A 24066-nucleotide genomic window follows, 5' to 3' on the forward strand; every position below is an offset into this window, starting at 1 on the left:
TTGATGAAGATCAAAGACCACAGCCTTCAGTATGGATTACACCTCAACATAAAGAAAACAAAAACCCTCAAAACTGGACCAATAAGCAACATCATGATAAACGGAGAAAAGGTTGAAGTTGTCAAGGATTTCATTTTACTTGGATCCACAGTCAACACTCATGGAAGCAGCAGTCAAAAATCAAAAGACATTGCACTGGGCAAATCTGCTACAAAGGACCTCTTTAAAGTGTGGAAAAGCAAAGAGGTTACCTTAAAGACTAAGATGCACCTGACCCAAGCCAGGGTATTTTCAATCACCTCATATGCATGTGAAAGCTGATGATAAATAAGGAAGACCGAAGAAGAATTGACGCCTTTGAATTGTGGTGTTGGCGAAGAATATTGAATATACTATGGATTGCCAAAAGAATAAACAAACCTGTCTTGGAAGAAATAAAACCAGAATGCTCCTTAGAAGCAAGGATGGAGAGACTATGTCTCACGTACTCTGGACATGTTATCAGGAGGGATCAGTCCCTGGAGAAGGACATTATGCTTGGTAAAGTAGAGGGTCAGTGAAAAGAGGAAGACCCTGAATGAGATAGATTGACACAGTGACTGGCAACAATGGGCTCAAGCATAACGATTGTTAGGATGGAGCAGGGCCGGGCAGTGTTTCATTCTGTTGTACATGGGGTCACTATGAGTCAGAACCAACCTGACGGCACTTAACAACAACATCAGGAAACCCTGGTGGCATAGTGGTTGAGTGCTACGGCTGCTAACCAAAGGGTCAGCAGTTCGAATCCGCCAGGTGCTCCTTGGAAACTCTATGGGGCAGTTCTACTCTTCATAGGGTCGCTATGATTTGGAATCGACTCGACAGCACTGGGTTTGGTTTGGTTTTGGTTTGTAACAACAACAACAATTTGCTCTGTAAACCTTCATCTAAAGAACAATTTAAAAATATATATATATAATATAATTTAAAAAAACTAATGGATGGCACTGGTTTTTTTTTTTTTTTAATGGTGGAAATCATATAGATTCTCACAAAAACTTGCTTTGTTGTCAAATGCCATAAAATGACCCCTCCCCCACTTTTTTCCCCTCAAAAGTCTAGAAATGAAAATGGACTTCTTAAAAGTCTCTTATGAATTAACTTTTTAAAATGGTATTCACATTGCTTCTTTACAGAAATCTCCAAATGCTTTATAAATCCTCATAACTTTCTAGGCAATACTATAATTTGTTGATTTCATATGAAGAATGCTTTATTATATTTTCTTCTCTGCAGAGATGCAATTTGGTAGCTAGGATCATTTATTGAACCCCTACCATGTGTTCTATCTTAGGTATTATTTCCACTGCAAGTGATGAAATTAGAGCTCAGAAAAGCTAAATAACTCATCCAAAGCCACATGACCCATAAATGGTGGAGGAGGAATTTGAATCCAGGCCTCTTTGGTTCTAATGCCCAGGTGCATTCTACTCTACCCCTGTTGAGAACACTGAGTACAGATTGAGAGGACCCAAGTTGGAATTCCCCCTCCACCATTTGGTTGCTTGTCACTTTGGACAAATCACTTGACCTTAGTTCTCTTATCTGGAAGCCAGGGGATTACCAGGCCTCACTTCTCACTGTGGCGTAGTGCACAGCTCCCTGGGGAGTATCTAATGAGGCAGCCCTCAGCTGATAATCTTCCTGTGTAGTCAGAAGGTTGTTGTAGGTTTCCAGTAGAAGATGCGTACAGAAATGCTCTAAAAACCCTCAAGCACAGTCCACAAATAAGGTGGTATCAGTACTGCTACGAAAAAGACTTCAGTAGTGTAATCCACCGATACAATACAATCTCAATCAAAATTCCAACACCTTTCTTCACAAAAATGGAAAAGCTAATCCTTAATTTTGTGTGGAAAGACAAAAGACCCCTAATGGCCAAAGCAATTTTGAAGACGAACAAAGTAGGAGGCCTCACACTTCCTGACTTCAAAACATATTACACAGGTACAGTAATCAAAATATAGGCATAGTTTAATGACAGATGCATAGACCAATGGAGTAGAATTGAAAATTGAGAAATAAATCCAAATATCTATGGTCAATTGATTTGCAACACGGGTGCCAAATTCATTCAATGGAGAAGGACAGTCTCTTCAACAAATGGTGTGGGAAAAGTTGGATTTTCACATGCAGAAAAAGGAAACAAGATCCAGACCTCAGACCACACACAAAAACTAATTCAAAATGGATCAAGGTTCTAAATGTTAAATCTAAAACCATAAAATTTTTGGAAAAAATACAGGAGCAAAGCTTTGGGACCTAATTTTTTTCAGTGATAGATTATCAAACAAAACAGTGAATGCCTGAGCAACAGAGACCAAAACAAATAACTGGGACCTCATAAAAGTTAAATACTTATGCTCATCAAAAGACTTTATCAAAAGAGTAAAGAGACAACCTACTGACTGGGAAAAAATCTTTGAGAATGATGTAACTGATAAGGGTCTAATATGTAAAATGTATAGAAAACTTCTACAACTTAACAACAAAAAGACAAATAATCCAATCAAAAACTGGACAAATAACATGAACAAATACTTTACCAAAGAAGATATTCAAATGGCCAACAGACACATGAAAAGAGGCTCAATGTCATTAGTCTTCAGAGAAATACAAATCAAAACCTCAATGAGATACCATTTCACTCCCGCTAGGATGGCTAAGATTAAAAAAAAAAAAATCAGTAACAAGTATTGGAGGGGATGTGGGGTTATTGGAACCCTCATCCATTGCTGGTGGGAATGCAAAATGGTACAACTATTGGGGAAAGCAGTCAGATGGTTTCTCAAAAAATTACAGGTAGAGTTCCATATGACTCAGCAATTCCACCCCTAGGTGTATACCCTAGGGATCTAATAGAAGTGACACAGACAGACATATGCACACCTATGTTCATTGCAGCACTAGTCACAAGAGCAAAAAGATGGGAACGAGCTAAGTGCCCATCAACGGATGCATGGATAAGTAAAATGTGGTACATACATACAATGGAATACTACTCAGAGATAAAGAATAATGAGTTCCCAAAACATCTTACGACGTGGACGAACCTGGAGGACATTACATTGAGCAAACTAAGTCAATCGCACACACACAAATATCATATCTTCTCACTTTTGTAAAATGACATGAATAAGTAAATATACAGACACTAATGTTCATTAATGTTTACCGGGGACGATGGGGGGAGTGAAGGGGATTCACTCTTTAGATAGTAGACACTTGTTATTCTTGGTGATGGGAAAGGTTACACCAAATGAGGGGGAAGTGTACACAGCTTGACGAAGGTAAACAATGTCACTAAAAAATACACAAGAGAAAAGGACCTGTTGGTAATTGCTATGGCATATACAACTTTGAAACAACAGCAAAAACAACCAAAAAATATATCTGCAGTTACTTACGTGTGTGTGTAGGCATATATGGGTATAGATATATATATGGGCGTATATATGTGTGTGTGTATAGATGTATGCATATGTATATGCATCTATGTGACTATGCACATATATTCATACATATAATAAAGCATATAGGGGACACAGTTATAGGTACTTCTTGGACATAACCAAACACCTCACAGGATTGGATTTCTGAACTTGAAGGATTAGGACCATAGTCTTGTGTGGGACATCTTGATCAATTGGCATAATATACATAATATAGATCATAAAGTTATGTTCTACATCTTAGCTTGGTGAGTAGTATCTGGGGTCTTGAAAGCTTGTGAGCAGCCGTCTAAGATACAACTATTGGTCCCTATTCATTCTGAGCAAAAGAGAAAGGAAACCAAAGACTCAAAGAAGAAATTAGTCTACAGGAGAAACAGTCTACATGAACCATGGCTTCATCTACCCTGAGACCAGAACTAGATGGTTCCCAGCTACCACTACCAACCATTCTAATCAGGGCCACAATAAGTGGAATTTGATAAAATGGGAGAAAAATGTGGAACAGAGCCTTAACTTCCTAACAAAAAAAAAAAAAGAGAGAGAAAGAGAAAGAAAAAAAAAAAACCCCTGCTGGACTGGCTGAGACTGGAGTAATTCCTGAGACTATTGTTCTGAGATACTCTTCAGACCTTGAACTGAAACAAACCCCTGAGGTCATCTTGTATCTAAATAACAAATTGGCTCAAAAAATAATGAATATCACCCACAAGTACCATGCTCCTTTACAAAATCATCCTATGAGAACAAATAGTCAACAATTACTTTAAAACAAAGATGAGAATTTAAGGGGGCAGGGAAACTAGACTAATGGAAATGAAACCATCAGAACAAAAGTAACGTTCATGCAAGGTGAAGAATGTCACCAATGTCACTGAACAACTTGTGCAGAAATTGTCAAATGGGAACCTAAGTTGCTGTGTAAACCTTCACCAGAAAAAAAAAAAAAAAAAAATCCTTCAGTAGCTTCCAAGAACCTGTAGAACCAGCTCCGAACTCCTCAGCTCTTGCGATCAAGCCAAGACCAACAGTAAAACATCTCCCTCCGCTCTCCGCACCTTGCCCGCTACCTCTGCAAGGCCGCTGTTTTTTGTTGGTTTTTTTTTTTTCTGTCTTGAGAATTCCATCAAGATCTGTCAGCACATCGTGTGATCTAGGGATAAAAATCCCTGGGTGAGGGAGGGGAGGCGTGGATGCTAGTTATCCTGGCAACAAGGGGTCCCATAGAATTATTCCCTCCACCAAAGACCCGTGGTGGCTCTGAATGTTCTGCTGGGCTTCTGGGTATGTATCACCATAGTGGACAGTATGTGACATCAGGACCCAAGCATATCTACTCCTTGATTTCATTCTACACAGGGATCAAGCCTACCTCACCTCCTTTGGCAAGTCTATTTCTCCTTCCCTAGAAACCCTCCCTTCCCTCTTCCACATGGCCAAATTCTATCCATCCTTCAGGCCGCTCCTCTTCCATGAAACCTTTCTCAGTCCCATCAGCTCACATGATTCTCTTTCTTTTCCCAAATCCATGGCACTTGCATTATGTGGCATCCCGTCAGGTGGCACAGAGTTCAGTGCCTTATGCTATATTTAAGGCCACCCTGAGTATATGATGATGCCCACTTCTCAATAGGAGGATTCGTCATAACAACAATGGCAAATATTCACGGTGCACAGCCCATATGCCGTGCACTGAGCTCCTAAGTCATTTAATCCTCACACAAATCCTACAAAAAAATTTTTTTAGCCAATTTGGATATACATTTAGGGCTGTAGATTAAATATTTAAATGTCTATTTTATTATTTATTATTTAACTATATTTGAGCATACTTGGTATTTTATCAGATCTTTGTTGTCTTGGCTCACCAACAAGGCCATAAACTTCTTAAGATAATAACTGAGCCCCTTCCTGCCTTCCTTTTTTCTCTGCCCCCTATTTCTCTCCCATTCCTTCCTTCCATGTCTCTCTTCTCCTTTCTCCCTCCCTCCCTCTTTACCTCCTTCCACTTTTTCTCTTTCTTTTCTTCCTATCTTTTCTTTATCATTTGTGGTTTTTAGCACAGTCCTACACACATAGCAGATGTTTGATGATCACTTGGTGAATTTCACCGCCACGCTCAGTTAGCTGGTTTATCAAAGATCACACCACCCGTGGTCAGAGCTCTTCACACAAACGTTGGGTGAGCACCCGCTTGGTGTCTAGCACAGTGCTAGGTCCCTGGGACACGTCAGAGCACAGGCTAGGCACATGGCCGGCCCCCGTGAAGCCTGTATCAAAGCAGTGCTCTACCCCTACCTTATGCTTGCTTAGCCCAGAGACTTCACATTTTAGTTGGTTCCATGACAACTGTATGTTGTAGGTACCATTATTCCCAGTTTACAGATGAGAAAACTGAGACCCATCAAGGTCAAATGATTACCTCAAGGTTGTGCAGCTCATGGGTGCCACAACTGAGATTCAAACCCAAGTCTTCTCAGGTTGTCTAAACCTATGCTACAATTTGTCTCATGCAAGTCTCCTAATGAATCCTGCAGAATCATTAGGTCATCCCCTCACAGGAAATTCTGATTTTATTCGTCATCCAGCACCCCCATAGGTCAAAGTCATGCTTATTTGAAAATTATTCCCCCCCAAATGAGCAGTTCCAAGGAGGTGCCGAAACCTATAAAGCTTCTGAACATCAACAACATTCACCTCAAGGATTACCCAACAGAGTACTTAGTGTAACTTCAATGTTAGAAAAGAAGAACTGAACCAAACTTGATATCTTTCTGAAAACTTGCAAAACCTGAGAAACTAGGGCCTGTTTAAAACAGGAAGCTGTGTTGCTCCCCACCTTACTAATGCCTGAAAATCAGTTGGTATCTCCGTCCCATAAGTGGAGAGGCCTAAGCTATATCACTGGACGCTTAAAGATTTTACAAAATTAACAGGTACCGTTTGGCTTCTTTTTGTGCTTACCTGGGTTCGAACTTATTGAAATGTAACAGAAGCTGTTTATTCAGAGGCAATTTCTAGGTAGGCTGTCAGGTTTCTAGGAAAAGGTAGACGGAGGAAGGGGTCTAGGCGGGTGGAAGCAGTACCTCCCTAGAGCGTTCTTGGCTGCTGGAGGGTGAGGAGGAGGGAGACCTGAGGCAGGTTCGTAGGTAGTATGCAGGCTGGAGACCTAGCAGCACAATGATCAAGAACATGGCTGCTAACTAGAAAGGTCAGCAGCGGGAATCCACCAGCTGCTTCTTGGAAGCCTTAAGGGGCAGTTCTACTCTGTTCTGTAGGGTCACTATGAGTCGGAATCAACTGGACGGCGATGGGATGGGGGCTGGAGTGGGAGGGAGAGTATATTGCTAAATACGTTCCTTCATTTTCTTCTTGCATTTTTTCTCCCAATTTTCCTTTATTTCTCCTTCCTTTAGTACAATTCGTTTGCCTCTTCACTCACCCAGACTTGGCCCCTTATGCCTGCTCAGTCAACATTGTCTGTGCCCATGTTGCCTTCCTTGTGCTTTTGCGAGTGTGCTCAATTATTCGAAATAGGACCACTCCAGGAGGACTGTTTGCTTTGGTATTATTAAAATATAATTTATATACATATGTACGTGTGTGTGTGCATGTGTTTGTATTTCAAGTTTTCATTATAAATCCACTCTAAGGCTGCTAGGTGAATTGGTTCATCAATTTACAATTTTCGATTTTGTATCCTTTTATCTGTATCAACCAGGTTGACTGGTTGCTTTTTCTGGATGCACTTTAGAGCGTAGGTATAGAAAGCTTTACCTGATCTTCAGGGAAACCCTGGATTGACATGGGATGGACGTTAACTGTTGTTTGACGAGGGCTTGGAAGGAGAACAGTGTGGGTATGGGGTCTTTAGTATGTGGCTGTGGCAAGAGTTGAAGGGTATCTGCAGCTCTTCTCAGAAGGTGGTGATGACTACATTGAACCATGTAGCCTGAGTTATTTCTTCTGGGGGTGATATGTGAGCCCTTCATATGACTCAACAGGAAAATAGCAGTTATACACAACAGAACAAAATGGGTAAAGGGCACAACCAGATAATTCACAGAAAAGGAAATATCAATGACTAATAACTACAGTAAAAAATAATCCCTCAGTAATGACTAAATATAAGTTAATTACAGCAATAAAGACATACATCCTGCCTATGCAAGTGGCAAAGTGCTTTCTTCTGTTAGATCTTCTCCAGGTTGATGGGTATGTGTTGAGACTGACACCATCACCTACTGGTGCCAAGAGCATAGATATTGTTCCACAATTTCTGAATGTAATTTGGCAAAATGCATCAAGAGCCTTAGAAATATGATAAGAGGTAGAAATTGTGCTTTGAGGAACCTACTTTAAAGAAATAATTAAAAAATACAGAAAAAGGTGTTAAATGCAGCATTGTTTATAACAGTGGGAATTGGGAGTGACTTAACCACACAACGGAAACCCTGATGGCATAGTGGTTAAGTGCTACAGCTGCTAACCAAAGGGTTGGCAGTTCAAATCTGCTAGGTGCTCCCTGGAAACTTTGTGGGACAGTTCTACTCTGTCCTATAGGGTTGCTATGCGTCAGAATCGACTCGACGGCACTGGGTTTGGTTTGGTTTTTTGGTAACCACACGACAGTAAGACAATGATTAAATAACCATGGAATATTTATACAATATGTTGGAGTCATTACAAGTTATGTTTTTGAATAATTTTTAACCACATGGAACTAGATGCTGTGTATAAAATATTAGAATACAAAACTGTATACAAATGTGATTTTATATATATATAAACCAAACCAAACCCAGTGCTGTCGAGTCGATTCCAACTCATAGTGACCCTATAGGCTGGAGTAGAACTGCCCCATAGAGTTTTCAAGGAGCGCCTGGTAGATTTGAACTGCCGACCCTTTGGTTAGCAGCCATAGCACTAAACCACTACGCCACCAGGGTTTCCTATATATATACACACACACACACACACATATGGTTGATGAGCCCTAGTGGCATAGTGGTTAAGTGCTATGGCTGCTAACCAAAACAGCAGCAGTTCAAATCTACCAGGCATTCCTTGGAAACCCAATGGGACAGTTCTACTCTGTCCTGTAGGGTCACTATGAGTTGGAATCGACTCAATGGCAACTGGTTTGTTTGTTTGTTTGTTTGGTGGGGGGGTATATGTGTGGTGTGTGTATATATATATAAAATACATATACTACACATATATATGTGGTATGTATATGGTACCTGGAGTCCCTGGGTGATGCAAATCATTAATATACTCGGCTACTAAATGAAAGGTTGGCAGTTCGAGTCCACCGAGAGGCACCTCAGAAGAAAGGCCTGGTGATTGCTTGTGAAAAATGACCCATTGAACCCTATGGAGCACAGGTCTACTCTGACACACTTGGGGTCACCATGAATCAGAGTTGAGTCAATGGCAACTGGTTTATATGGTACATAGAAAAGAAGCTGTGATTCTTTCTTGGTGGCACAGCCAGAAGTGAAAATAGCAGAAAGTTGAACCCTGTGGTCATGCTGACCACCCTACAACCACGTTATTTTGGCTGCATAGACATAAATTCCGTACGAAAACACATTCTTCATGATCATCTCTTTCAACTAAAGAACAGAACCTTTATACAAAAACTGAAAACCAATTGAAAAGAGGAGCAAGTCCAATCTTTGGGTAAGGAGATTGTTAATAATATTCAGAGAACTTGGCAGGTGGATGAAACTAAGTCACTTAAAATGAACTAGCCACAGTCCAAGAGTAGCCTGTAATCTTTGTTCTAGTCACTAATATCAATGAGTGGCAGCTGTGAAAGTCCACATGCAGCCCAAAAAGTAAATGCTGGGAAAAGGAAGCAGCCGGGAAGAACGTTGCATTCATTCTTGATTTCAACTTTGAGAGGTTCTTTTTGTGTACTTCCCGGGAGGGAGCTTCCTAGCTCACCAGCAGCCCATTCTGTTCCTGTACTGCTCTGGGGTTCTCAGAGTTATTCCACGTGCGTGGCTGAAATCTAGTTTCCTCCCCATTACAGTTGCTGTTGAGTTGATTCAAACTCATGGAGACCCCATATGGTTCAGAGTAGAACTGTGCTCCATAGGCTTTTCAATGGCTATGACTTTTCAGAAGCAGATTTTCAAGCCTTTCTTCCAAGGCACCTATGGGAAGAATCCAAACCACCAACCTTTCTGTTAGGAGCTGAACTCTTAACCATTTGCACCACCTAGGGACTCCTAGCTTCTTCCAATGCCATCAAATTTCTGCTCTCTGGAGAGTCAACTTCTTCTGCAAGAAAAGATGTCATATTGTAGACTCGTCCATCTGGATGGAAACTAAAACATTTCCTGATCCAATTCTTCATTAAAAATGACTAGAAAACTTTGGTCCAAATGAAAGACACATAAATAGTAGCAAAATAGAAACTAAAATGCATCTGAAGACTTTTACTTTTTATACAAAACATTCCAAGTTCTGCCAACTTTGACTGATGTTTCTGTACTTTTATCACCCTGGCCTGGTCTGCAGTCTGGGTTGATATTAACCCTCTTAAAACGGAGGACTTGGAGTAGAACATAATATTTCAAATGTATCTTCTTAACAGTGCAAAGCAGAATAAACATTGTTCTGCTCCACCCTTCTGTCTATTTAGGAAGCACTTACGAAGCAGCTACTACTTGTTAGGTGTCCTGCTGGGCACTAGTCCTGCACTGTCCAATATGGCAGCCATTAGCCACTTGTGGTTATTTAAATTTCAATTAATTAAAATTAAATACAATTAAAATTCAGTTTCTCAGTTGCACCAGCCACATTTCAAGTGCTCAATAGCCACATGTGGCTAGTGGCTGCTGTATTGAGCAGCACAGATACAGAACATTTCCATCATTGCAGAAAAGCTCTATTGGACCATCGTGCCGCACTAGATGTGAAGTGTCCAGAGCCACGTAGTTGTTGGGTGCCATTGAGTCAATTCTGCCTCATACTGACCCCATGGAACAGAATAGAACATCCACATAGGGTCTTCTAGGCTGTAATCTTTACAGGAGCAGATTGTCAAGTCTTTCTCCCATGTAGCCGCTGGGTGGGTTCAAACCATGGAACTTTCAGTTAGCAGCAGAGTACTTAATCATTTGTACCACCAGGTGCGTCCTTCAAGTGTCTAGAGAGGAACATCAAATAGATATCTACTTAATAAATATTCATTTTCTCACCCCTAAAGATCAAAAGTATTCAGAAAGCTTTCTCTTTATTTTTTTCTAGTTTATTTCTAATGGTTTAGCTTTTTTAATTGAATTGCCATCAAATTCTTAAGATCTTTTATTAAAACCGGACTATCTTTAAGAGCAATGAAAGACTGTCGGTCAGTGTGTCCTTTGAGGTGTTCGATGGGTTGAGAGTGTGTCCCATTATAGTTAGGAGTCAGCCAAATATGGCACAGTGGATAAATACTCGGCTGCTAACTGAAAAGTTGGTAGTTGGAACCCACCAGCCGCCCCATGGGAGAAAGATGTGGCAGCCTGCTTCTATAAAGATTACAGCCTTGGAAACCCCAGGAGGCAGTTCTACTCTGTCCCACAGGGTCGCTGTCTCGATGGAAATGGGTTTTGGAGCCAAAGAGACACAAGATCAAGTCCTAGCTCTGTCAGACACTAACGGAATAGCCGGAATAAGTGATTGAGCACACCCAGCTTCCATTTGTTCGTCTGTAAAATGGGGACATAAAAATCTACCTTGCAAAGTCATGAGGTCAAGCAAACATATATGCCAAATGCCTGGCGTATGCAAGGCCAAATTATTGGTGATTCTTATTTCACAGTGGTTGTTGGTTAAGAATGTAAACTTCAGGAACTCAGGGACCATTTTCTTCCCCGTAGTTCTTCCCCTCTCAGGTGGTTGTTGGAAATAAGAGAAAAAACAATCATACAAAGAATGTTTTTGACCATAGCATGCATTATTTGATCTATGCTGAGAAATGAATATTTCTCCCGTCCAGAGGCACCATGCAGGCTGGTGATGAAGACCAAAGAGTTGGAGTTTCCATGTACAGGTTTTATTTGGAGCATTTTTGCAGTTTAACAAGCCTCTCTGAATTGAATTGATGGTCGTTAGGAGGGGCTCTAGTTTGCAGGAGGTGGGGAGAGGTTGAGGGTGCAGGGAAGTAGTCTCTACTTCTTCACAAACAAAAAAATTATTGCGCTGTGGAGGTACTCTCTGCGGTTCACTCAGGGATAGAGAAATGGTTTCCTCTCAAGACATGCAAACACACGGCTGAAAGACTGGGGCCTCTCAAGAAAAGATCAGGGGCTTTGTGGTTATGGCTCATCATCAGAATTTTCTGGAAGCACTAAGAATTGCAGCAGAAGGAGGAGCAGAAAAAATGTGGGCATAAGAGTCTCACACACTGGATAATTTGGAGGCCACATGGGACTTGGCATCCACGTGGCCCACATGGCCACAGGGCGGTGCACCTGGTGGTCATCTGAAGGGCCAGCAGGTGGAGCTGGCTGAGCCCAAATAGAGCAGGTGGCAAGCCTGTTACAGGAAGTCACTCCTCTCCACCCCCAGTCTAGGTGAGTGCATGCCAGCCCTACCAAGACTGAAGAGGAAAACCAAGCTACTAACATTTCTAAACTTTAAAACAAAATTCACACACTTAACCTAGTCTGGCCTCCACTTCAGGCTGCTCAGGTGACGTTTCAGCTTGTGGTTTCAGGTTCCGAAGCACAAATCCTTTATCTTGTTATTTGCCCAAGTTTCAATCTATTGGCTTTTTAGAAAATGTGTTTGCCAAATCTTCCAGCAGCCCCCACCTGAAAGCACTTGCTTTCAGTTACAGTTTAATTGATAAGGGAATAAAGCAAAATTAGAAATTTTACAACTTTAAAAACCACAGGAAAAAAAAAACTCACCAATAATCCATTTCCTTTCTGTAACTATTTTCATTATTTGAATATTGTCTCTTTTGTGTATATATAGTTTCATGTTGTAATTTTAGTTTATACACTTTAGATTCTCTTTCATTTTTCAAAACGTTTTGTCTGTGATTCTGCCTGGTCTTGAAAAAGTATAATGGCTACATTAATGATCTACTGTGTAAATGGACCACAATTTATTAAAAATATCCTTCAAGTGCTGAGCAGTTAAGCTGGTCCCATTTCTTTCTCTTATGAAAATGATACCATTTGAATATTTTTGTGCATATTGCTTTGCAGTTTGGTTGATTTTTTCCCCTTAGGGTTAATTTCTTGTCGTGTATATCTTGATTATACACCTTGACTATATATCTGGGTTTGATTCCTGGCCAGTGCACCTCACGTGCTGCCACCGTCTCTCTGTCTGTCGGTGGTGGATTGGATTGCATGTTTTTATGATGCTGAACAGGTTTCAGTGGAGCTTCCAGACCAAGATGGAATAGGAAGAAAAGCCTGGCGATCTACTTCCAAAAATCAGCCAGTGAAAGCCTTGTGGATCAGAACAGACCAATCTCCAATCGATCGTGGTGAAGGCACAGGACCAGGCAGCATTTTGGAAACTCTGGTGGCATAGTGGTTAAGTGCTACAGCTGCTAACCAAAAGGTCGGCAGTTCAATTCTACCAGGTGTTCCTTGGAAACCACGTGGGGCAATTCTACTCTGTCCTACAGGGTTGCTAAGAGTCAGAATCAACTTGATGGCAATGGGTTACACACACATATATGAATGAGCGCTCTAGTCGCACTGCAACCTCACTGGCTTTGAGTCTCATTACTGTACATAATAATTATTTTGCTAATTAAAATAGTATTTCAAACTTAAATATATTTCTAAAGAATGACCTCCAGTTCTAGGTTTTTAATCTCAATTTTGAATTCTCAATTCAACTTTGCAACATCCATTAAGCCTGGTGAATGTAGAGCTGTGCTCGTTAGTGTCAAAGTTGTCCAAGACATATTACAGAGTTTTGATTTCAAGAATCCGGGTGGGTGGATTAGACCATAGAGATTTATGTTGAAGAGAACCTGGCCAGACAAGAATAGGGGAAGGAGCTCTACTCCTTTGACTTCAGAGAGGGTGAAAAGGGAAACAGTGGTTCTGGAGAGAAGCAGTCACACCTGTGGGTTCCAATCTCCCTCATGCAGGCTTTGGCTAGAGTTGGGGGACATGAGGGTTATTTGATAAGTTGGGGGAACCATCAAGAGGACATCTCTCGGCAGGGCAGCTGCCTACCTACATGGGGTGGCCAGTGCAGTTAAGTTGGCAGTCAGCTAGAGAAAAGTTATAGTTTGCACTGTTGAGTGCCCTTTGTTTTCTACATGATGTATGCATGAAGTCAAGGAGGAGCATGCCTGCCTAGGTCCCGCCAGCCCAGGAGAAGGTGCACAGCCTGGACCAGTGCTCTGGTGGAGATGTAAACAGAGAAAATCCTCCATTTTAGCCAGAGTGCAGGGATCACTCCGTCAGCTGGGAGAGCTCACTAGGTACAGAAAAAGCTGAGAACTGATGGGCTGTGAGTCCATTAGCCACAAACCATCAAAACAGATTCCAGCAAAAAGCTCCAGTGAAGACCAGGTGGTCCCACCTCACCATACACCAGTCACATAAATCAAGGACCACCAGGAGACCAGGGTGCCCCCTTCACACTCTGCCCCATGCCTGCAGTGATGCTAGCACCTCTCCCATATCTCAGCTACCACCTTAGAGAGAACCAATGGGAGAAGACAAGCAACAGAAGCTATAAGCTGGCACTATACAGAGGATGATGAAAATGTAAAGTCACCATCCAAATAAATGGATCAGGCTAAATTTTAAACCACTTTGAACTAAAATTTGTAAATACTTTTCCTGCTACCCAGCAGGTGGGAAGCTGGTGACAGAGATCACACTGGTTTTAGAGACTAAAAAACCTCCATTTACATTGCACAGCTGAGTTGTGTACTGTGAGTAATTTCAGTGAACCAGCTAAAATAGTATGATCTTATTTTTGTACAACTTGTATACGTGTATGCATATCTGCAAAGAGAAATGTTAACTGTGCTAAATTCTGCCTGGTGAGATTTGAAGTGTTTTTTACTTTTCTTTTTGTGCTTTTCTTTACTGTTGTTTGTTTACTATTGCCATTTCATTTTTCCAAAATGCAAGAAGCCAGTTTTAAAAGCCTAAATATAAACCTCTTGACTATTTCAGACCTGAAGATTCGTCTCCATTTGGACCAGGTAGACAAATGTAAACCATAGTAGTTTTCCTATTTTTGACCCCATGTAACTAGTGATCAAGTACTTGGCTTCTGACTCTAGAGAACCTCCACTCTTTCCTGGGCTCGCACCTCTGAGCAGAAAGTTCACAGATAGCCCTGAAGCCCAAACCAGAAGATTCTATGATTCTACCATATCGATCATATTAATTTTATTGGAGTGACGCATGAATTAAAAACTAACGTTGAGTGAACATTTAGTGACTTTTTTGTAAAGTTTGACTTGTTTTTTGAATCATTCTGGGATTAAAGGAAAGGAAAGTACAAACAAATTAATGGTGAGTGGAGGCCTCAGCTCTCCCAGGGAGCATTATACCGTTCCTTTCTTGCTTGCTTTAGACCCTAAAGTTTTCCGGGACACTCTGCGATCATGAGTGCGTAATGGTCAAGATGAGGGACAATTTTGTCTCAGTTGCTGTGGAAAATGCAATTAGGAGTAAGAACACTGATAAGATTGTACATATTCAATTATTCCTTAATTCTATTTTTCTACTCAAAACCCTAAAAGTTGCCAATGATCAATGGAAGATGCACTGGGACAGACCTATGAACAAAAATCTACAAGCTCTACCCAAGGGACCACACTTTTTCCTAATTTCATTTGAAATGGCTTCCTCTTGTCTTTCTTTTACTCCCACTTCCTATTAATTTTACAGGTTTTTAGACTTTAAAATGTGATCTCATTTATGCTCTCTCATTTGATCCTCATGACAACCCTTAATTGAATCATTAATCTTATTTTGGATTTGAGAAAATTAGACTCAGAGAGTTACAGGCTTGTCCAGGTCATACATCAGGGGAGGCTAGCAATGGCTCCCTCATCTCCCACCTCTACTCTCATTCACTTTTGACCACACAGGACGCTGTTTGTGCTGACCTGTGGGGTCTCAGATTTCTATGAAGAGGGGAAGACAATTCCTTGCTATTGGCTCCTATTATTGAATTTCTAAGACTTATCTGGAAGAATGCCCATTGACATATGTGTTCATGTCCTCACACTCACCCCTTCCTCAGAGATTGGAGAAAGCAAGTAGAACTCCCCCTAAGGAAGCGGGGCATGGATTAACTGTGGGAGTTCCTGGGTGGTGCAAATGGTTAACATGCTGGGCTGCTAACTGGAAGGTTGAATGTTCAATTCCACCTAGAGGTGAGTTGGAAGAAAGTCCTGTGATCTACTTCAGAAAAATGAGCCATTGAAAACCTATGGAGCACAAGTCTACTCTGACACACGTGGGGTCGCTATGAGTCGAGGTTGACTGACCGGCAACTTGTTTATGGTGCTTCTTTCCTGTCTGTTTTTCTTCTTCTTCTGTAAAATCTGTTACCTTAAGAAAAGCAGGCACAGCTCCTAGGGCTCACAGTCTGAAAAATATCAAATCTAATAAGAAATCTCATTGATTTACCCCTCCCTCTCAGCCTTTTGTGAAGGAGAAGCTCTTGGTGGGTTTGCTCTCGGCACATGACTGGCTTATCTTAGCATTATCAGGTGCAGGAAAGGCAAGCAGTCTGGGTTAATGCTGCTTATAATGAGTATTATAGTTAGAGGAGCCCTGGTTGCACAGTGGTTAAAGCACGCAGCTGTTAATTAAAAGGTCAGTGGTTCAAACCCACCAGCGGCTCTGCAGGAGAAAGATGTGGCAGTCTGCTTCTGTAAGATTTACAGCCTTGGAAAACCTATGGGCCAGCTCTACTCTGTCCTATAGGATCACTACGAGTCAGAATCGACTCAACGGCAGGAGGTTTGGTTAGGTGTATAATAGCTAAGTCTTCAAACTTTAATTTAAAAAATCACTGCATTTGAATCTAGTGATGGGAAAATTGGAACTAGATGGGAAGCTGAAGGTCTAGTCCCAACTTACTTGTTAGGGGATTTTGAGAAAATTACTAAAATCCTTCAAGGTTCAATTTCCCCGTTGGCTATGAGGAATAGTATATCATTATGGGGTCTTGGAGATGGGTAGTTTTTTGTAATCATCATCATCATTATTATCGTAAGTATTGGTTTTTAAATAGAGAATGATGTTGAAAGTCATATGTAAACTGTAAAACATAAAATGCAAAATACTTTAACAGATGCAGTAATAATACTGATTCATCTTACTATTATCACTATTGTAAATAGCCAATGAGTTATAACTGGATATCCAAACTGTTTTGTATTTCTTCCTTCAAATGTTTCAGAAATAAATATCCCCTTTCTTCAGCATCATCACACAATGATTCTATTCCTTTTCCCAACATGGATCATGATGACTTTCAAAACTTCAGATCTTTCCTTCCTAACCCATCCTCACAGCATCTCTGACATAGCTTTGAAACATATGCAAAGGAACCTCTAAAAGGTATAGGCTATTTATCACACATGGCATCTTTGTTAGGTAAATAAATACATTAGCCAGTGTCTTTCTCAAAGGGTGATCATGCCTAATTGTGGGAATTGTGTTTTTCTTCTTCTATCACAGGGACAAGCAAAATGGCGACCTCAATAGATGAGAGTGAGACCGAGGTTGAGGTTTTTGGGACCACACCTTACGACTATGTGGGGCTATGGCCATGTGAAAAAGTCAATATCAAGGATCTGGGGGCCCAGTTTCTGCCCCCACTGTATTCCCTGGTGTTCATTGTTGGCCTGTTGGGCAATGTGGTGGTGGTGGTGATCCTCACGAAATACAGGAGGCTCAGAATTATGACCAACATCTACCTGCTCAACTTGGCAATTTCTGACTTGCTCTTTCTAGTCACTCTTCCATTCTGGATTCACTATACTGGATGGAACAAGTGGGTTTTTGGCCATTACATGTGTAAGTTCCTCTCGGGATTTTATTACATGGGCTTGTACAGTGAGATCTTTTTCATCGTCCTGCTGACAATCGACAGGTACCTGGCCATTGTCCATGCTGTTTTTGCCCTTCGGGCCCGGACTGTCACCTTTGGTGTCATAACCAGCATCTTTACCTGGGTCCTGGCAGGGCTAGCAGCCCTCCCTGAATTTGCCTTCCATGAGTTCCAAGAGGAAGATGAGTACTCTGCCTGTAGTCCTCGTTACCCAGAGAACGAAGAAGATACCTGGAAGCGTTTCCATGCTCTGAGAATGAGTATCTTGGGTCTTGCTCTCCCATTACTCATTATGGCTATCTGCTACACAGGAATCATTAAAACTCTGCTGAGATGCCCTAGTAGAAAAAAGTACAAGGCGATCCGGCTCATTTTTGTCATCATGGTGGTGTTTTTCATTTTCTGGACACCCTACAACCTGGTTCTCCTTCTTTCTGCTTTTCAAGTGATCCTCCCTGAGAACAACTGTGAGCAGAGCAAACAGCTGGACCTGGCCATGGCAGTGACGGAAGTGGTTGCCTACACGCACTGCTGCGTCAACCCCATCATCTATGCCTTTGTTGGTGAGAGATTCCGGAAGTACCTCCATCACTTTTTCTACAGGCATGTGGGCATCTACCTGAGCAAATACCTTCCATTCTTTCCTAGAGAAAAACTGGAAAGGGCCAGCTCTATCTCCCCATCAACAGGGGAACAGAAACTACTCTCTGAAGAATTTTAGGTCAGATACAGAAAATTGCCTAAAGAAGATGGACTGAGCAGATGGAGCAAAAGACATTAAGTCAAGCACATTGACCTCCAGGGTAATCCTTTGGACTTCCAGCACAACACTGAAGTTCTTGAAGCCATTAGAATATATAAACAACAGTGGCTGCATGTCCATGCAACCCAGAGGTCAAGGGCTGGGCAATTTACTTATCATTAACCCTGAAAAGCAGAGCTTTGCTTGATTCTCTGAAGAGTTATATAAGTTTTAATGCAACTGAATGACAGATAGTCACTATACACAGCTACACAAAGGTAAATTTTTTATATTTTAAGTCTTAACTTCAGTCAGCTCTTGATATAAATGAAACCTATTTCACAAAACACAATAAATCGATTACTTTCTTAACGTGTCTACCTCTTTTCCTTTGTACATAGATATGCACTCTCAAGCAACATAATGGCATGACACACCTGTTTTATTCAGAACAGGTCAGTTGAGTTCTTATTCACACAGACTGTTCCCATGAGTAACTCAACAGAAGAGGAAAAGCAATTTGGTATTTTCAGTATAGAGAATAAAGAACCCTCTCTCAGGGTCCTGAAATGTGGAGACACCGCCCTCTTACCTGTCATTGTCACATTGCAGAGCACGCTCATGGTTGATCTACCTCCTCTCAAGCCTCCTGTACAAAAGAAGTGGCCAAGATATAAAAGGGGAGGCGCTGGGCTTGCAGGGACCCTCTGAAACTCTGAGCTCAGTGGTTCTCAAACTTGGCATCAGAACCACTTGAAGGTCTTGTTAAAACACAGATGTCTGGGCCCTGCTCTAGAGTTTCTGATTCAGCAGGGCTGGGGTGGGGCCTAAGAATTAACATTGCTAGCAAGTTCCCAGGTGATGCTGCTGCTGATGCTGCCGGTCTGGGAACCACATTTTGAGAACCACTGCTCTAGCTGAAAGGATCCTGGAGACCACCAAGAGTTATCCTTGAAAGCAAGAATTTCACAGTTCTCAGAGAAAACTGGAAAAGGCCTTTTTGATCTAGATTCTGAGAAGGACAATCGCCATCCTGGAAGCCCATAAATGATGTCAGTTGATCCTAAACTAATTTGTTTAATAGGAATTTCAAGTCTGCCATTTTTACTCAGTTGAGCTTTTATTGAGTGCTCCTCTTTGGGCTTTTCTTTAACATCCTGCACTGAGAGCTATGGAAGATACAAAGGTGAATCACACTTGTCTGTGAGCTACTTGCTAAGGAGAAAAATGCAACTTATGCTATAAAAGTATTCTAAAGAAAGTAGGAATGGCCCAGGTCCCCATTCCCTTCTCTTTATCCTACTTATGATTTCTTGGAGAAGTAAGTTCCGAGTTCTGTTTAACTTGTGCCTCTCTGTAGAGATAACCTAAAATAGCATGAACCCCAATAACTGTTCACTCAACAACCCTCTGTTAGGCGATATGGAGGCACAAGTACTGATTTAGGTTAAATGAAGGGTGCAAAAATGTATAAACACAGTCCCTGCCCCCATTAAACCTTCAGTCTAGTAGAGGGTATAAGATAAAAACAAATAATTTCAGTGCAAAAGGAACAGACTCAAGGCTATGACTGGTCCAGGAAGGGAGAGAACATTTCCAGCTGGAATCTGAGGGAAGGAAGCAAGGAGAAAGTGACTTTTGAGCAGGCCTCTGAAGGAGGGGCAGGATTTGGAAAGGGAGAAGATTTGGGGGAAGACACCCTAAGCCATGGCAATGGCCAATTCAAAGGCAAGGAGAAGACTTGCACACTGTGGTCAGTAGGGTGGGGCTAGCAGATTGGGATGCGCCATGAGTTTCAGGCAAAGAAGCTTGTGCTTTGTTCGGAAAACAAGGGGGAGGTGTCTCACGGTTTTAAGCAGGGAAGCGAAACAATCAACGTGGTACATTAAAGGACAAGTCTGGTACATTAAAGGATGGATTGAAGGCACCAGAATCATGCATGGAGGTAAGTTAGGAGACAATGCACGTGTGGAGGCAAAGAAAGACCAGTGCAAGAGAGGAGTCCAGGAGCACCAAGGGACACAAGGAGCACTGAGAGACAGCATGAGAGAAGAATCAAAGCTCTGGGATTGATATACAGCTGACTGAGAAAAGCAAAGGGCTAAACTGTATTACATTAGGAAGACAAAAAAAAAACACGAGAGGTACACACACACACATATTTCCTTTATCTTGTATGCGTAGACCATCACTTAAACACTATGAAAGAAATCAGTAACAATGGTTCCCCTTAGGGAGGGTTATTGGTGGTTGGGAACATGGGAAGGAAGGTGACCTTCTCTGAATACCATTTTGTGCTTTGGGATTTTGAACCCTGGGAACATACTACCTACTCAAGAAATAATAAAACTTTAGAATTATATAGAAATAAACGTTTAGGCTGCTATTTAGATGAGGTATCCATCCTACCAGCCGTAAGGACATTAGAAGTGTCCTGCTATGAATTAACCCTGTGATCTGGCACACATTTCTTGGCCTATTTGAACCCCAGTTTCCCCCATTCATACAATGAGGAGGTTGGATTACATCATCTCTAGGCTTAGAGATGTAGCTCAAATAGGCTGTGATCTTGCTAAAATATTGGGAGCTGGAGACTCAAAGTCTAAAAGATTGTAAAAAAATTAAAAAGTAAGGGGTATGATGGACAATCCCACAGCATCACCTGTCATTGGGTCTGAGACCAGGTACATTCCCCATTGTTCACTAAGGTGCATTCAGGTTCCCCTTGTTCAGCCACACTTCCAGTCATTCATCATTCATGCATTCAGTAAACGTTCGCTGAGCATCCACCATGTTCTGAGCTAAGGTGCTCAGCTAAGGCCTGGGGAAGAAAACTGGATGCACCAAAGACCCTGACCTCAGAGAGCTCACCATCAGATTGAATTGGACACTGCTCTTGTCTGTTCTTCTCCACTTCCAGAGTTCAAAGTTAAGTCTTTAAAAGAGAAGAATTGCCAATGCCTAAATTCAACCCAAATGAAAGAAACTGCCACCTTAATACCAGACAATATTGCTTCACCTCCCTATCAGAGAAGGTGCTCGCATACTCTTGGCCATTCATGCCATCCAGCCCCAATCTCTGGTGAGTGGCCTGTCTTACATTCATGCTTGTCTGAGAGCTCTTAACTCAGCCCAGCCCTACATGGGCAGTGCAGGATGTAAGCATTGGAACACTCAAAACCATGCAGCACGAATCTCAGGTTGGCGAAGAAACTTTGAAGTACTTTTTCTCTTTTTTGTGGTTAAGTCAATTTGTAAAGAAAATGATCATTTGAAAACGTAACTCTGCATCATCCGTGCTGGCTTGCGTTGTGAAGTAGTGCTTGCTCTGAGGTAACCACGGAGTATAGGCTCTTGTTCACATTCCTCTCATCCCTGAAATCTCTTAGAAATTTGTGACTCACGCAAAACTGTACATAACCAAAGCATGCATTCAGTGTGCTCCATTTTGCTTTCCAGCCCAGTGCTATCCAGTAGAGGTATCTGCAGTGACAGAAATATTCTATTTCTGCATCGGCCAATATGTTCACCACAAGCCATGGTGGTGCAGCGGTTAAGAGCTTGGCTGCTAACTAAAAAGTCAGCAGCGGTTCGAGTCCAACAGCTGCTCCTGGAAACCCTATGGGGCAGATCAATTCTGTCCTATAGAGTCCCTATGAATTGGAATTGACTTGATGGTAACAGATATATATCCCACCCGGTGCTGTCGAGTCGATTCATATACATATATTTTTTTAATTGACCGCTGGGAATGTGGCTAGTGTTACTGAGGGACTGAATTTCTTCTTTTATTAAATTTTAATGAATTTAAATTTCAACAGCTATATGTGGCTAGTGGCCCAGTGCTAGCCTTGCCTCCTCCTCTCTGTCCGATCCATCTGTCAAGCTTCCTGCTGTCTGCAAGTACATGACACTGGGTCCCAGAAACAGGGCAAATGCTGGTGATGCTAAGATGAATACAGTCTGGTTTCAGGACACTCACAGTTCAATGGAAGACACCCATTTGACTCATATGGCCATGTGAAAAATGATGGATGCCCAAAAGACCCTGCTGCAGAAAGCAGGGAAGGTAATTGAGGAAGGTACACAGAGACGGTGGCATTTGGTTTAGGTTGCATTATCCCGGGAGCAGACTCTGTGCAAGGGTTTGAGAGCAAAGAATCTATTTGGAAAGTTCAGGAAACTCTATTAGGGAAGATGGAAAGTGAAATAGGGAAAGGAAAATGTCAATGAAGGGTACATTTTCAAGCCACCTTCCCCTGGCGGTGACTGAAGCTTAAAACCACTAGAAAATGCTGAGAAACAGTATAACACACACATCTTAGTTATCCCATGTAAGGGGTGAGGAAGTTGGCTTATTTATACACCACTCCCGTCAGTCATTGGGGACCTGCTTCCCACCTTTGGGGAAAGCTCCTTTTGGTAAGATGCAGATGCTGGCTCTTGCAAGCCAGCTGAGCACACTTCATGAAGGCCTGAGGGACAAAGCATTTGCTGTGTATTTGAATTTGTTTGTGAGCAATTTTTCATTAAGCAAACAGTGGAGTGAGAGTGGTGTCCAGGCAGGTGGATCAATTTTTTGGAAGGCACAGAGGTATAAAAGTTCACTATAGAGAGGCCCACTGTGGATGAAACCTAGGGTCAAACTAGAAGATGGCAGTGATCTTGATCATGCCTCAGAACTTCCTTGGTTTCCCTGCTACTACTCCTTTCTGAGCATCAAAATCTGCTATTTTTAATAGATCACCTTTTTCCTGCTTGAGTTTCTGAGGTTTTATTCAAATTCCTGAGCTAAAATCTAAAGTCTTCACGTAGCACAAACAAAGCAGGTCCTTGTCCTTCACAGCTCGTGGGTTTTCAGTAACTTCACTGGGTTTTTCTTCTACTTCTGCCCAGGTAAGCCCCAATATAGTTAGGGTCACCATTCCTCTTTCTCTATTCATTAATCTAATCCAGGGGTTGGTGCTATGACCCTCAGGGGACCCTCAGGCCAAATCCAGCCCACTACCTATTTTTGTTAATAAAATATTATTGGAACATAGCTATGTATTCATTTTTTTACATAGTGTCTATGGCTGCTGTTGCACCACCATGAAAGGCACTGAACAGTTAGGACAGAGATAGTATCATTGGTGAATCCTAAAATATTTACTTTCTGGCTTTTTACAGAAGTAGTTTGTTGACCCCTGATAATCCATCTCCCACAAGACCAGGATCTCTGACATCCATAGCCATGATGAAGGAGACCAGACTATCGGGAATAACTTGGGGTATGAGGTCTGTGGACAAGCTATTTAAATCCACGGGCCTTAAACCTGGGTGCAGTTCAAAAGAAGAAAAACAATTTGAATGTGTAATGGCCAAAAGCTACTTACCAATGCCAAGTGCTAACAGTATGTACCAAGATACCAAACTGGAAGTGATATTTGAGGCAACAGGATCCCATCAATGCTGCATTCCAAAGTAGACTATATGCAGAATTTACCCAGGAATTATAAAAAACAAGCTTGACAATGCTTGAGACCCCTCACCTATCTTGGGGAAAAAAGGACTGAATTGATGAAAATTAGGGAGATTTTTGAGAAGAAGTTCTTTGTAGAGGGCTGCGGTTATGCAGAAGAGCCACCCAGACTGGATGGGGAGGGAGGGAGGCATGGGGGATGACTGCCTCTCACCTCAAGCCTGGTAGGAGGATTACCAAAAGAGCTTGATATGAGTCAACTGCAGTTAAAGAAGTGCCGTGTATCAGTGTCTGACTCCCAC

The 24066-nt window shown here is 41.8% G+C and overlaps 1 protein-coding gene across 3 annotated transcripts in view; it reads left to right on the forward strand.

Annotated features, from left to right (window-relative positions):
- Positions 1 to 18675, forward strand: part of CCR3 (C-C motif chemokine receptor 3) — a 179526-nt gene extending 160851 nt beyond the window's left edge. For 2 of the 3 annotated variants that reach the window (XM_049862828.1, XM_049862827.1), the window contains exon 3: positions 17189 to 18675. In XM_049862828.1, coding sequence (XP_049718785.1) covers positions 17200 to 18282 — 1083 coding nt within the window. In that variant the 5' untranslated portion in view covers positions 17189 to 17199 and the 3' untranslated portion in view covers positions 18283 to 18675. Of the gene's footprint in view, positions 1 to 6327; positions 6431 to 17188 lie in introns of those variants that run through there. The other variant, XM_049862826.1, reaches the window with a different exon arrangement.
- Positions 18676 to 24066: the final 5391 nt, after the last annotated feature.

This window comes from Elephas maximus, chromosome 20 (genome assembly GCF_024166365.1).
Source record: "Elephas maximus indicus isolate mEleMax1 chromosome 20, mEleMax1 primary haplotype, whole genome shotgun sequence".
Classification (NCBI taxonomy): domain Eukaryota; kingdom Metazoa; phylum Chordata; class Mammalia; order Proboscidea; family Elephantidae; genus Elephas; species Elephas maximus.